This window comes from Salmo salar, chromosome 21 (genome assembly GCF_965601325.2).
Source record: "Salmo salar chromosome 21, fSalSal1, whole genome shotgun sequence".
Lineage (NCBI taxonomy): Eukaryota > Metazoa > Chordata > Actinopteri > Salmoniformes > Salmonidae > Salmo > Salmo salar.
The window spans coordinates 43,052,366-43,068,665 of NC_138311.1; the positions used below are offsets into that span (position 1 = coordinate 43,052,366).

The 16,300-nt window shown below is 38.6% G+C and overlaps 1 protein-coding gene across 1 annotated transcript; it reads left to right on the forward strand.

Moving 5' to 3' along the window:
* Window positions 1–8,829: 8,829 nt before the first annotated feature.
* On the forward strand, window positions 8,830–14,714 carry LOC106582327 (uncharacterized). The gene is made up of 6 exons (XM_014165309.2): window positions 8,830–8,893; window positions 9,091–9,333; window positions 9,466–9,768; window positions 13,823–13,879; window positions 14,016–14,258; window positions 14,382–14,714. The coding sequence occupies exons 1-6, from the start codon at window positions 8,882–8,884 to the stop codon at window positions 14,661–14,663; spliced, it is 1,140 nt and encodes a 379-aa protein (XP_014020784.2). The 5' UTR covers window positions 8,830–8,881; the 3' UTR covers window positions 14,664–14,714.
* The last annotated feature ends 1,586 nt before the right edge of the window (window positions 14,715–16,300 follow it).

Consider the following 16,300-nt stretch of genomic DNA (forward strand, 5'->3'; position numbering starts at 1 on the left):
GTACTGTATTGTATTATACTGTATTATATGGACTGGAATTATGCACATCATTCAAACCATGATAAAGAAGAAGAGAACATGCGATACTGGTGCAGCACATGTTACCTATGAAGGTACAAGTATTGGCTAGCGAATTAGATTTAAACTTTGAAATATAATAGGGCTTATTTGTATAATTAGCAGGCTGACGCACATATACAGTTGAAGTCGGAAGTTTACATACACCTTAGCCAAATACATTTAAATTCAGTTTTTCACAATTCCTGACATTTAATCCTAGTAAAAATTCCCTGTCTTAGGTCAGTTAAGATCACCACTTTATTTTAAGAATGTGAAATGTCAGAATAATAGTCGAGAGAATGATTTATTTCATCTTTTATTTCTTTCATCACATTCCCAGTGGGTCAGAAGTTTACATACACTCAATTAGAATTTGGTAGCATTGCCTTTAAATTGTTTAACTTGGGTCAAACGTTTCAGGTAGCCTTCCACAAGCTTCCCACAATAAGTTGGGTGAATTTTGGCCCATTCCTCCTGACAGAGCTGGTATAACTGAGTCAGGTTTGTAGGCCTCCTTGCTCGCACAGGCTTTTTCAGGATTGAGGTCAGGGCTTTGTGATGGCCACTTCAATACCTTGACTTTGTTGTCCTTAAGCCATTTTGCCACAACTTTGGAAGTATGCTTGGGGTTATTGACCTTTAGGAAGACCCATTTGCGACCAAGCTTTCACTTCCTGACTGATGTCTTGAGATGTTGCTTCAGTATATCCACATAATTCTCCTCACTCATTATGCCATCTATTTTGTGAAATGCACCAGTCACTCCTGCAGCAAAGCACCCCCACAACATGATGCTGCCACCCCCGGGCTTCACGGTTGGGATGGTGTTCTTCGGCTTGCAAGCATCCCCCTTTTTCCTCCAAACATAACGATGGTCATTATGGCCAAACAGTTCTATTTTTGTTTCATCAAACCAGAGGACATTTCGCCAAAAAGTACGATCTTTGTCCCCATGTGCAGTTGCAAACCGTAGTCTGGCTTTTTTATGGCGGTTTTGGAGCAGTGGCTTCTTCCTTGCTGAGCGGCCTTTCAGGTTATGTCGATATCGGACTCGTTTTACTGTGGATATGGATACTTTTGTACCTGTTTCCTCCAGCATCTTCACAAGGTCCTTTGCTGTTGTTCTGGGATTGATTTGCACTTTTCGCACCAGAGTACGTTCATCTCTAGGAGACAGAACGCGTCCCCTTCCTGAGCGGTATGATGGCTGCGTGGTCCCATGGTGTTTATACTTGCGTACTATTGTTTGTACATATGAATGTGGTACCTTCAGGCGTTTGGAAATTGTTCCCAAGGATGAACCAGACCTTTGGAGGTCTACATTTTTTTTTCTGAAGTCTTGGCTGATTTATTTGTATTTTCCCATGATGTCAAGCAAAGAGGCACTGAGTTTGAAGGTAGGCCTTGAAATACATCCACAGGTACACCTGTGACATAATTTTATGGAATTTTCCAAGCTGTTTAAAGCCACAGTCAACTTAGTGTATGTAAACTTCTGACCCACTGGAATTGTGATACAGTGAATTATAAGTGAAATAATCTCTCTGTAAACAATTGTTGGAAAAATGACTTGTGTCATGCACAAAGTAAATGTCCTAACTGACTTGCCAAAACTATAGTTTGTTAACAAGACATTTGTGGAGTGGTTGAAAAACGAGTTTTAATGACTCCAGCCTAAGTGTATGTAAACTTCTGACTTCAACTGTACCTTTCATAATATTTCCCCAAATGTTATTAGCCTACCTCCTCTTTCTCTCTATGTTGTTGCTTCATTCCTTCCTCGTTTTCAACAGTTAATTGAAATACGTTTCATTGTCCTTATCTTCATCATAGCTTCCCTGTGGCTCAGTTGGTAGAGCATGGTGTGTGCAACGCCAGAGTTGTGTGTTTGATTCCCATGGGGGGCCAGTACAAAAAAGAAATGCGTGAAATGTATGCATTCACTACTGTAAGTTGCTCTGGATAAGAGTGTTTGCTAAATGACTCAAATGTAAATGACATCTTTGAATAATATAGAATTAGATGCAGAAGGCTTTCACTTCTCTTCATGAATATTGGATGGTTATGGTTCTGAATAAATACATTTTATATCCGTGAGTTCTATTGGCTGCTGTATTTAACATTCAGCAAAAAAGAGGTTGCGTCCCTCTTCAAATTCTTTATTGGTATAGGAAATGCGAGAAAAAAATGATGTCCAGCAAGCTATTGTAGTCTAGCTTTTCCGTGAGAGAGTGCTCAGCTGTGCACTGATTTAAAGCAATGCTAGATAATCGAGTTATAGGCTGCTCTAAAACTCTGCAGCTGCAATAAAAAATAAAACATCTTTATAATTAAAAAACAAGGTGACCCCCGAATGCCAGATGGAGATGGGTAAATTTGACGTGTATTCGGTCTTTATATGACTATAGCATAGGCTATGCTGCAGCAAATGTAGGCCTACCTGTCACAAGAAAAAAAAGTTACCAAGATGAGATGATAGGTCTACACATGCATAGTGAACTGCAGTCCATACTGAGATGGGCTGTCTGTCCCCACCCTGAGGGTTGATGATTCATCATGCAGAGGCGTTAGAAAAGACAGATTTAGACATCACATGTAATTTAACTGTTTCATTTCACGCCATGCTGTTCATATAAATAATTGATTATAATTTACTGGTTTCTCACAGTTATTTATCCCAGGTAAAGGGACTGGTTTTGGGCGGTAAATCCTGGTAAATCCCGTAACCAGGTTTTTAAGCCTTGAGACAATTGAGACATGGATTGCAGTCAAGAACTGCAATGCTGCTGGGATTTTCATGTGTATCAAGAATGGTCCACCACCCAAAGGACATCCAGCCAACTTGACACAACTGTGGGAAGCATTGGAGTCAACATGGGCCAACATCCCTGTGGAACACTTTCGACCCCTTGTAGAGTCCATGTAACAACGAATTGAGGCTGTTCTGAGGGAAAAAGGGAGTGCAACTCAATGTTAGGAAGGTGTTCCTAATGTTTTGTATCCTCAGTATATGTTGAAGTATTACAAAAGAAAAGTCAAGATGTGATACAGTATATGGAAAGTTGGACAACAGGTTACTGAAACACCAGACATGTTTTTGTTTGACTCAGTGAGTGTCATATTTTTGTTAGCTAACTTTTAAACTAACCCTAGCCTTATCCAGTCACTAGCATGGTCCACCACCCAAAGGAACTTAACTCTAACCTTAACCTAACCCTGACCTTAAACTGGAGCTAGAATACTAACAGTTGTCCCGCTTCCCAAATGTTCACATGTTGACATTTGAGAGTGAAAATAAGAGATTTGACTTTATTGGAGATAAACATTAGTATGTAATCCAAGAGAGTTAGACTGTGTATGGAATGGACATGTTGCTGTTGCAATGGGAGTCTGACAACGTTACTGCTGGTGTAAATGTCCAGTGTTTACTTCACCATTAGCATTTCATACGTGGTGCATCTTGTGTCACACTTAATGATGTCCCCATACACCCCACTTATAGTGTACTAGTTCCAGTTTAACCCCCGCCCATTAATATATCCCCCTTCTTTTAATGTGAAACAACAACAATGTTCAATGTATCTCACAGGCCATTGTTCAACGCCCATCTGTCTATTTGTTTTGGAATGAACAAGGTGGCCATACTTGGGATTGGGCTTGCTTGTCCTCCTAAACCGTGTGACTATCGCCAGCTAGGAGAGCTGGCTCAGGTCAAACTGTTTCAGACACAGCTTCAGTGTCAGGGGCAGTGGGGACAGGTTCACTTTTCCCTGTACTCTCCCCTTTTCCATTTCCTTTTTTCTCTTTTTCCTTCACTTTTCCCTGTACTCTCCCCTTTTCCTTTTCCTTTTTTCTCTTTTTCCTTCACTTTTCCCTGTACTCTCCCCTTTTCCTTTTCCTTTTTTCTCTTTTTCCTTCACTTTTCCCTGTACTCTCCCCTTTTCCTTTTCCTTTTTTCTCTTTTTCCTTCACTTTTCCCTGTACTCTCCCCTTTTCCTTTTCCTTTTTTCTCTTTTTCCTTCACTTTTCCCTGTACTCTCCCCTTTTCCTTTTCCTTTTTTCTCTTTTTCCTTCACTTTTCCCTGTACTCTCCCCTTTTCCTTTTCCTTTTTTCTCTTTTTCCTTCACTTTTCCCTGTACTCTCCCCTTTTCCTTTTCCTTTTTTCTCTTTTTCCTTCACTTTTCCCTGTACTCTCCCCTTTTCCCCCCACAGTTTTGTGTTCAGGGTCCAGTTCTTAGCACCAGCAACAGGTGCCGACGGTTCCTCACATAGTTTGCGCCTTCTGAGGTGGCATCGTAGCTGTCTCTATGCAGGAGACAGCAACCTTCCCGGGAAAGCAAAGCAGCATGGATATTGGGCCTCTTTTTGCTGAAGGCACAGCGCTCCGCCAACCCGTTTGACTGAATGAGTTCGAAATCCCATGTTGAGGCAAAATTCTTAAAAGTCCTACATACAAACAGGGTTCCATTGTCTGTCATCAGACACTGGGGAACCCCATGGACAGCCTCTTCAGTTTTCAAATCACAGTGGTGCTCCTCATATCTGACAAGGTAGTCCAGTTTAAACTAGCCTGAAAACGAGTCCACCAGGACCAAGTGCACCATCCGAACAGGTCTGCAGCAGTCATCGACCAGGGCAGTTCAGGTATGTCATGCAACAGATTTAGCTCCTTAGCCTAATGTGGTTGAAGAGCATTTCAGGGAGCACAGTGGGACACCTCCCTCTCTATGTCAGCATACATTTAGGGCCCGTACCTAGTCTCCCTTGCTCTACATTTTGTTGTCTCAGCCCCTGGGTGCCCTTGATGCAGTTGGCCTGTATAGAATTCAGCAGCCTTTGACCCCGCAGTACTAGCCCATTCTGTACTGTAAACTATTATTTTATGGCATAATAGGGGCACACGTCTTGGGGAAGCTCCGTTGACAATTTTGGCCAGCCATTTAGATTGACTTCTCTGAGGCGCTGGCATGTTATGTCTATTGCCACCGCAGCCACCACATGAAAAAATACTACAGTTTACTATAGAATACTACAGTACTTATACTACACACTGTAGAGTCCCTCGATCATGTGTTGTACCTACTATAGAATGTTGTATTATAATGTAGAATACTATAGTAAATACTACGGTATTATCCACACAAAAACACTGTATTAAATACTACGGTAATGTTCCCAAAAAAACTACAATCCGTAAAAACACAACACTTTTTTAACTAGAGTATAAACTAAAGTATTTAATTTGCATATACCCTGCCCATTCCCCTCCCCCATATCGCAATTTGTGCCACCCATACAGTAAGTGAGAAACGTACATGCCAAGTATAGACTAAATATTGTGTTCCCTACAGCTTATAGAAAAGAGCTTAGTATTTCTTAAGTAGGTTTCCTGAAAGTAGATGTCCTCCACTTCTAAATCAAAGATAATAAAACTGAAGCACTATAGTAAATACTACAGTAATGTCCTCATGAATACTGCAGTACTATAGTATACTACAAGCCTAAAAACACTACATTAATTACTATAATATATACTACAGTTTTCTTTTACTACAGTATTTATACTATAGTTGACTGTAAACAGTACAGTATACTACAGAATACAGCACTAAATATTACAGTAAACACTATAGTGAATACTACAGTATAGTACAAAAAAAAGACTAGTCAGTACATTTGAAGTATAATTGCAGTACATTATGTACTTATATGATATATTATATTGTCACATCCTGACCAGTATAAGGGGTTATTTGTTATTGTAGTTTGGTCAGGACATGGCAGGGGGTGTTTGTTTAGAGTGTTTCGGGGTTTGTTGGGCTATGTTCATATTTAAGAGGGGTGTTTGTTTAGAGTGTTTCGGGGTTTGTTGGGCTATGTTCTTTGTTAGTCTATTTCTATGTTAGTTCTAGTATGTCTATTTCTATGTGATGTTTATTGGGTGGACCTTCAATTGGAAGCAGCTGCTCCTCGTTGCTTCTAATTGAAGGTCCTATTTAAGAGGGGGTGTTTTTCTATGGGATTTGTGGGTTGTTGGTCCTTGTATAGCTGTAAGCCTTACAGGACTGTTTATTGTTGTTATTTTTGTATACTTTTGTTTTTCCCTTCTTTCTGCCGAATAAAAGAAGATGAGTATACACATACCCGCTGCATTTTGGTCTAATCCTTACGACAACCGTGACATATATATCTTACAAGTATTCACACCTCTTGACTTTTTTTGTGTTACAGCCTGAATTTAAAATGGATTAAATGTAGATGTTTTTGTCACGGGCCTACACACAATACCCCATAATGGCCAGAGGAATTACGCAACAAGAAAATGTACTAATTAATTTCAAATGAAAAGCTGAAATGTCTTAAGTCATTAAGTATTCAAGCCCTTTGCTATGGCAAGACGAAATACATTCAGGAGCAAAAATTTGAGCAGGGAATTTCAAACACAGATTTAATCACAAAGACCAGGGAGGTTTTTAAATGTCTCACAAAGAAGGACACCTATTGGTAGATGGGTAAACATATAAAACATCTGACATGGTGAAGTTGGTGCATGGTGAGCATGGTGAAGTTATTCATTACACTTTGGATGGTGTATCAACAAACCTGGTCATTACAAATGTACAGGCGTCCTTCCAAACTCAATTGCTGGACAGTAAGGTAACCGCTCAGGGATTTCACCATGAATTCACATTGAAACAGGTTCATAAACGTAAACACAAGGTCAAATATACACTGGAGTTTATTACCAAGAAGACAGTGAATGTTCCTAAGTGGTTGAGTTACAGTTTTGACTTAAATCTCCTTGAAAATCTATGGCAAGACCAGAAAATGGTTGTCTAGCTATGATCAACAACCAATTTTACATTTTTTAAAGATTAATGGGCAAATGTTGCACAATCCAGGTGTGGAAAGCTCTTTGAGAAATACTCACAGCTGTAATTGCTGCCAAGGGTGCGTCTACAGTACAAAGTATTGACTCAGGGGTGTGAATTCTTTTGTAAATTAGATATTTCTGTATTTCATTTTCAATAAATTTGCAAAAATGTCTAAAAACATGTTTTCACTTTGTCATTATGGAGTATCATGTGTAGATGAGAAAATAATCTATTTAATCCATTTTGAATTCAGGCTGTAACAACAAAATGTGGAATAAGTCAAGGGGTATGAACACTTTCTGAAGGCACTGTAAGTGAATAGTGTGTAACTACATTGCAATTATACCTGCATATACAGTATATACAGTGTAAATTCCAAAATGATTGCTGGGCATTAGTGGACAGGTGATCCATGATCTCGCCATCACGGTTGACAACTCCCTTGTGTCCTCCTCCCAGAGTGCTAAGAACCTTGGCGTGATCCTGGACAACACCCTGTCGTTCTCCACTAACATCAAGGCGGTGACCCGATCCTGTAGGTTCATGCTCTACAACATTCGCAGAGTACGACCCTGCCTCACACAGGAAGCGGCGCAGGTCCTAATCCAGGCACTTGTCATCTCCCGTCTGGATTACTGCAACTCGCTGTTGGCTGGGCTCCCTGCCTGTGCCATTAAACCCCTACAACTCATCCAGAACGCCGCAGCCCGTCTGGTGTTCAACCTTCCCAAGTTCTCTCACGTCACCCCGCTCCTCCGCTCTCTCCACTGGCTTCCAGTTGAAGCTCGCATCCGCTACAAGACCATGGTGATTGCCTACGGAGCTGTGAAGGGAACGGCACCTCCATACCTTCAGGCTCTGATCAGGCCCTACACCCAAATAAGGGCACTGCGTTCATCCACCACTGGCCTGCTGGCCCCCCTACCTCTGAGGAAGCACAGTTCCCGCTCAGCCCAGTCAAAACTGTTCGCTGCTCTGGCACCCCAATGGTGGAACAAGCTCCCTCACGACGCCAGGACAGCGGAGTCAATCACCACCTTCCGGAGACACCTGAAACCCCACCTCTTTAAGGAATACCTAGGATAGGATAAAGTAATCCTTCTAACCCCCCCCCCCCCCCCCCCCCTTAAAAGATTTAGATGCACTATTGTAAAGTGGTTGTTCCACTGGATATCATAAGGTGAATGCACCATTTTGTAAGTCGCTCTGGATAAGAGCGTCTGCTAAATGACTTAAATGTAAATGTAAATGTGATGGAAGTGAAATAAAAATTCTTCATAGTTACTAGTTACATAGTGGCCATCTGATGTTTGAATACATTTACTGAAGATTTTTGCCTAAAACTATTACTGTGATGAAAGCATGTGACATAAAATTAACACAGTTCTAAATTATATACAATTCCTATTTGTAGACTATGAGCTCATCAATATAAATATATTCCTAAGAACATATGCCCTTTGTTGGTATCATTAGGCTAGAATAATGACAAAGTGTTAAGTATTTAATAACATATTTCTGAGGAATATGTTTCAGAATGATATTCTACAATAATGACTAAAGACAGACACGAATGTCAAGTTCAATCGCCATATTGCTATATTACCTGATGTAACAACCATATGTTTTTACATACGTAGAGTCAATAATATACACTATATGTATAATACGTTGTCATGAATGTTTAGAATCTTCTGTTTTACTCTTTATATGTTGAACACAATATGGACACACATGCACCTGCGACAGAAAAGCATACAGAGACAGATAATAACCCTTTGAAGTCCACACTGAGCAGTAGGTCCCTGTGCTGTGTTGTTGAGTCAGGACTTTACACAATGAGAGGCCACAGATTCTTTGGGTGTTGGACAGGTATAAAAGTTAGGGCTAACACAGACAGGAATTCAGTGCAGTCACAGCGCAGTCCTGAAGAACAAACGCCATCATGATGGGCAAGGTATGAACCTGAGCAGAATTTTCCCTCTGTTTCTTCTATCTATATGTGGTAGACTGTTTGACATCTACAACAATTTCATAATGTCAGACATCATTTCGGGGTAAATGTAGTTCAAGTTCAATGTCTATTTAGTTAGTTATCTATTGTAGCTTCTCTCTTCATGACAGTATTACTCACAGACCGTATGTCATCCCCAGATCATCTTCTACGAGGACAAGAACTTCCAGGGTCGTTCCTATGAGACCAGCTCCGATTGCCCTGAGTTGACCTCCTACCTGAGCAGGTGCCACTCCTGCAGGGTTGAGAGCGGCAACTTCATGGTGTACGATCGCCCTAACTTCATGGGAAACCAGTACTTCATGAGGAGGGGAGAGTACTCTGACTACATGAGTATGATGGGAATGAGGGAGTGCATCAGATCCTGCCGCATGATCCCCATGGTAGGTTGAACGTTGGTAAATCTATTCTTGAAAATAAAGTATGTTTTGATGGTGGTATTCTTAACAAAATGAGTTTGTTAATAATTTCACTGATCAATAAAGTAACCCTATGATGTTCTTTCCTCCTAACAGCACCGTGGAAACTACAGGATGAGGATCTACGAGAGGGAGAACTTCGGAGGTCAGATGCACGAGATGATGGACGACTGTGACTCCATCCAGGAGCGTTACCGTATGTCTGACTGCCAGTCCTGCAACGTGATGGACGGCCACTGGCTGATGTACGAGCAGCCCCACTTCAGAGGCAGGCAGATGTACATGAGGCCTGGAGAGTACAGGAACTTCAGAGAGATGGGCATGGGAATGGGCGGCATGGGCGGCATGAGTGGCATGAGGTGCATGAGCATGAGACGTATCATGGACAACATGTCAATGTAAATGCTCCAATGTTTAATGAAAAATGTATTTCTGGTTGGTCTATGTGGGACGATTCATGAAAGGTTAAAAAAATAAAAACATTTTAACTCCAAAATCTGAGTTTGAGTGATTTGTTATCAGTGACATGGTATATTTACTTTAATTTAAATACCACATAAAATGTTTTAAAAAATCACAACTATCTACTACGTACTAATACAAAATATATTGTTATACAAAAAAAGCAAGAAATAAAATACGTACAAATTATAAGAAAATAATATAAAGAATGAAAAAGGAGCATTTTTATGCTTTTTAAAAGGAACAAGATTTTTCTTAAAAAGAATTATTCGAGTTTCTGAGACATGGTTACTTAAAAAAAATGTAGTTGAATTTTATTCACTTCGACATAATTACATCTATAACAATTTGTGTATAATTATAAACATAAATTAATTTTACAAGCTAGCTAGTTTCATCACCATAAAATAGTTGCTTACAATACTTTTATCAAAATAGTTTGTGAATAAATGGATTGTCAAGTACTATAGGAAGGCACAAGGACTACCTTAAAGGTGCAATATGCAGAAATCGCATGGCTATTTCCTGGTTGCAAAAATTCTAATGGTTCGCCTAATTTCAGTTTTTTTGACAGTGTTGAAAATCATTGTACAATCTAAACCGCTGTGGATTATATTTTCTATATCCAAAACAATTGGATTTTCAGCTGTTTGAAGCTGGTGTAAATGGTGTACACAAAAACGAAACTTAAGAATGGGAAGCATATAAATAGCACACAGAACAGATCTACCGCTTCTTAGACTTGCTTTCAATGAAAATTAAAGGTCTGTAAGTTACACATATTGCAGTTATTGCTCTTGCTAAGAAGCTATTTGTGTTTCTTTTTGACCATTTTAATTGAAAACAATCACATTAAGTTACTTAATTGTTACCTAGAAATGATTTGATATTGAGATAAAAATGGTTGCATTGGACCTTTAATGAAGGCAAATAATTAGACATGTAGTATGTCCTGAAGATTTTAACACAGTTGTCTTATTTTGTTCAGAACATCAGTCACAAACCATTTGCATGTTCTGTGTTAAACTCTCAGCGGTTACACCAGCAGTGGTGAAATTGGGAGGGGGTACGAGGGAGTGGGAGTTCATAAAGTGAAAATCTCTGTTATTGGTTGTTACTGGCTGATAAGATGCTGTCAAACAATCTTACCATAACAATTTTAACCTTTTCAACTTTAAAAGATTAGTTACCAGACTTAAATAAAATGTTAAGTTGTATATTATTAATTTCTTTCCAATCTCAATTTGATTTCCTAATTTGACATAACTTGTGATAACATTTTAACAAAGCAGGGTATTTCATATCTCTATTTCAAAGTTACCCTGCTGCCTTTATGTTAAGAAATGTTGTTCAAATAGCTGATGCAAAAAAAAAGTTAAATTGCCAATAACGGAGCGGTTATGTACTGTAGCTTCAACTTCAACAAAATAAACCATTATTAATCCTAAATTCAGACAATACATGCAATTTTCCAACACCATCAAGTGCATAAATCTTCACCACTTACAGTGCATTTGGAAAGTATTCAGACCCCTTGACTTCTTCCACATTTTGTTACGTTACAACCTTATTCTAAAATTGATTAATTCGTTTTTTTTCCCTCATCAATCAACACACAATACCCGATAATGACAAAGCAAAAACAGGTTTTTTGTTTTTTTTGCAAAATTATAAAAAATAATAAACTGAAATATCACATTTACACAGGAGCGCATCTTTGGTTTAAGAAGTGGGGGGGACATATTATATATACATACAGATATTGCTCTTTGCTAAGAAGCAACTTTTGTTTCTTTTTGACCATTTTAATTGAAAACAATCACAGTAAGGTACTTAATTGTTACCCAGAAATGATTTGATATTGAGATAGAAATGGCTGCATTGGGCCTCCTTAAGAGTCTATTGAAACACACGGGAGTAACATAAAAAAAAAATCCCCATCAAAATCATTCGGTTTTAATCCTCAGCATCTTCCTATGTCGGCCTTCTGCATCTATGGTGGAAGGTGGCCGAGCTACAACGATGTTAGTCAGACTATGAGACTTCCCTAAAATCGGTCTTTTCACAAAAACGTCTGCAGCATACGAAAAAGGGGAGACTCTCACGAACACGATGGTGTTCTCCGTTTTGCTCTACGACCCCCACAAGTGTCACGGGACTCATCTGAAAGTAACCCAAACAAATGAATGGAGGTAGTTTTGTGCCAACAAAAATAAGGGGTGAAATACGTATGTGTAAAAAAAAACGTTAATATTTCCTGAGCTTTCTTATATCTCTTAGATATAGGACAAACACTTAAAAAACGTGTTCCTTATTATTTATTTTTTGACTCTCTTTTTTTCTATTTATGAATGTGTTATTCAATGCACTTCTATGGACTATAGTAGTAAAGGCCAAATTTGTACCTAAAGGGGTCCTAAAATTCAAAATCAAATACCTAAATGATCCTGTGACGTCCTGACCATAGAAAGCTGTTATTTTCTATGGTAGAGTAGGTCAGGGCGTGACAGTTTTTTTTTTCTAGTTTAGATTTTCTATGTTGTTATGTTCTAGTTTTTGTATTTCTATGTTGGGCTTTTTTGGGATGATTAGAGGCAATTAGAGGCAGCTGGTCATCGTTGTCTCTAATTGGAGATCATACTTAAGTAGTTGTTTTTCCCACCTGGGTTTGTGGGAGATTGTTTATGAGTAAGTGTATGTTGTAACGCTTCGTCACGGTTTGTTGTTTTGTTCATTCAGTTTATTTGTATGTATTGCATAGTTTCACAGTTTATTAAAGAAAATGTGGAACGATACACACGCTGCGCTTTGGTCCACTCCTTCATCATACGACAACCGTGACAGACCCGTGGTATGACCAGCTTAAAACAATTCAATATTTTAGCTTAGTAAAATCCCTCCCAACGGCTTAGAGTTTTAGAGGTTGAAGCAAATATAGTATAATGATTAGGCAATAACAAAAACCAAAGGCCAGAATAAAACATCCTAAAGCAGGGTGTCCAAGACCACAAAATATGTTACAGTGTTCTGCAAGGGCTTAATCCTAACTTAACACCTTAGCTTAGACTTTCACAAACGTCATACACTGAATTGGAGTTTTGCGTTATAGATTGAGGTATGCAAGCAGAATTCAAGTTATCATTCTGCCCCCAGGAAATGATGTTTAGTGGTCCTGTGTGGCTCAGTTGGTAGGAGCATGTCCATAGCAACGTCAGGGTCGTGGGTTCAATTGCTCCTGGGGTCACCCATGTGCAAATGCATTCTTTCACGGATGTAAGTCGCTTTGGACAGAAGTGTCTGCTAAATAGCAAATATCATGTTAGAATTAATATGAACACTGCAGGGATAAATATGAGGAATTCAAGCTATATTACACCTCTAATAAAGAGAAAATGAGGCAGTGAGCTATAGGGGAGATTATAGGTCAACTTTTATGGTCGAATGAGGGAAATATATAATTAATACATTTATAATCAATTATAAATGTTCTGGCAATTTCTTTTTCATTAAGAGTGACTACTTAACGACACTGTAATATCTATCTACTACTATCATATCCATCAAACTATGTGATTGTTATCTATTTTCTTAACTAATTTGTTTGCATCTATACACAGTAGTTAACTGTCACGTGAAAGCAAAATGAAAGCTGTTGGTATAGATTTATGGATTATGTCACTGCTATACCATTAAAAACGAACTCAAGCTAAATAACACTTTTACTGAACATGTTTCACTAAATATCTGGTGTGTTTTTAAATGTGTAAAACAGACCATTGTATACTGCTTTGAAAAGCTCAGTTGTATTGGCTTCTAAATGGAAAAACCCATTCTAAAGTCTTCTAGGGACCCAGTCACATGGAAATGTAGGGAAAGCACTTCAGCACTCTACAGGCCTCTATACTGTGTTGCTGGGTCAGGGGTTTACACAATGGGACCCACAGATTCTTTGGGTTAGGTCAGGTATAAAAGTAAGTGTTAAAACAGGCAGGACACCAGTGCAGCAGCAGCACAGCTAAAGGAAACAACCGCAACCATGATGGGCAAGGTAGGCAGTGTTTCATCCTATAATTTTAAGTTGTTTAATGCTTGACTAATGGCTGGTTAAGGAAATCATAATTGCTATATCTTTTGTAATATTTAATTGATAATAATATTTCCATATTTTATTGTTGTGTTTTCAGATCATCTTCTACGAGGACAAGAACTTCCAGGGTCGTTCCTATGAGACCAGCCAGGACTGCCCCGACATGTCCTCCTACCTGAGCAGGTGCCACTCCTGCAGGGTTGAGAGCGGCTGCTTCATGGTGTACGATCGCCCTAACTTCATGGGAAACCAGTACTTCATGAAGAGGGGAGAGTACTCTGACTACCAGCGCATGATGGGAATGAATGACTGCATCAGGTCAAGCCGCATGATCCCCATGGTAGGTTGAAAATATGTCATCTTAAAATAAACTAATCTTGTCATTGAAAATAAAACTCTCCTATTACACAAATTTTATATATAATTTATCTGATCAATGAAGCCTGTTCTTTCCTCCTAACAGCACCATGGAAACTTCAGGATGAGGATCTACGAGAGGGAAAACTTTGGAGGTCAGATGCACGAGATTATGGATGACTGTGACTCCATCCAGGAGCGTTACCGTATGTCTGACTGCCAGTCCTGCAACGTGATGGACGGCCACTGGCTGATGTACGAGCAGCCCCACTTCAGAGGCAGGCAGATGTACTTGAGGCCTGGAGAGTACAGGAGCTTCAGGGATATGGGTATGAGTGGAATGAGGTTCATGAGCATGAGGCGTATCATGGACAACATGTCTATGTAAATTCCTCAAATGTATGAAAATTGTTGATTAAATTGTTTTCAAATTCTATAACTGCTAAATTGTCTTCTTTTGTGATAATTACACTCAGAGCACTCCATGTTTAAGAATTTCACTATTTCACTCCCTACATCTTTAACATTTCAAAGTTTCTGTGTACTGTAGATATGAATGTGTTCAACAGATGTATGCTGGATGTAAAACAATATCCAGTGATATCTCAGATATTTACATGCTATTTTGCAATGCACATTTTTTAGGATTTTCAAAGAAACTAACTTTCAAAATCAAGATAACAGAGTTATCTAAAACAATGATTATAGGGTGAGAGGAACATTAGCAACAATTCATTTGCATTTGTTTACAAATCGTATATCTATGAAACCAGTCAAGGTGTAATTACACATATCGCAAACAAGTGTAAAAGTTGTAAGTACTATCTATCAATGTGTAGCTACGGTGCCTAGTGAAAGTCTACACATCCCTTGCACAGCCTTATAATGTAATCTAAAAATATGATTATATTAGATGTTTGTCCTACTGATGTACACAACCTACTCCACATGTTCAAAGTAAGAACAAAATTATAGAACATTTTCCAAATTAATTCCAAATACATAGTTGGTTTTTTTTGTATTAGGAACATTTTCTATAATTTTTCTTTCATTTTGAAAAAGAGAAGGTTGTGTAGATCGGTAAGAAAAATATAAAATGTGTGTACACATTTAGGTACACATTAAGGTACAGTACACATTAGGTACAGTACACAATTAGGTACACATTAAGGTACAGTACACATTTAGGTACAATACACATTTAGGTATACATTTAGGTACAGCACACATTTAGGGACACATTTAGGTGCACATTTAGGTACAGTACACATTTATGTGCACATTTAGGTATAGTACACATTTAGGTACACATGTAGGTACAATACACATGTAGGTACACATTTAGGTACAATACTCATTTACAATACGTACAGTACACATTTAGGTACACATTTAGGTACAATACACATTTAGGTACACATTTAAGTACACATTTATGTACAGTACACATTTAGGTGCACATTTACGTACAATACACATTTAGGTCTACATTTAGGTACAGTACACATTTACAGTAGGTACAGTACACATTAGGTACACATGTAGGTACAATACACAGTTAGGTACACATTTAGGTACACATTTAGGTACAGTACACATTTAGGTACACATGTAGGTACAGTACACATTTAGGTACACATGTAGATACAGTACACATTTAGGTACACATTTAGGTACAGTACACATTTAGGTACACATGTAGGTACAGTACACATTTAGGTACACATTTAGGTACAATACACATTTATGTACACATTTAGGTGCACATTTAGGTACAATACACATTTAGGTCTACATTTAGGTACAATACACATTTACAGTAGGTACAGTACACATTAGGTACACATGTAGGTACAATACACAGTTAGGTACACATTTAGGTACACATTTAGGTACAGTACACATTTAGGTACACATTTAGGTACAATACACATTTAGGTACACATGTAGGTACAGTACACATTTAGGTACACATGTAGATACAGTACACATTTAGGTGCACAATTAGGTACAGTACACATTTAG

Excerpts from the sequence above, each read along its gene's own strand:
- LOC106582327 (XM_014165309.2), top strand. Across the intron at positions 9,334-9,465 it reads CCTGCCGCATGATCCCCATG|CACCGTGGAAACTACAGGAT; the intron begins GTAGGTTGAACG and ends TCCTCCTAACAG. Across the intron at positions 14,259-14,381 it reads CAAGCCGCATGATCCCCATG|CACCATGGAAACTTCAGGAT; the intron begins GTAGGTTGAAAA and ends TCCTCCTAACAG.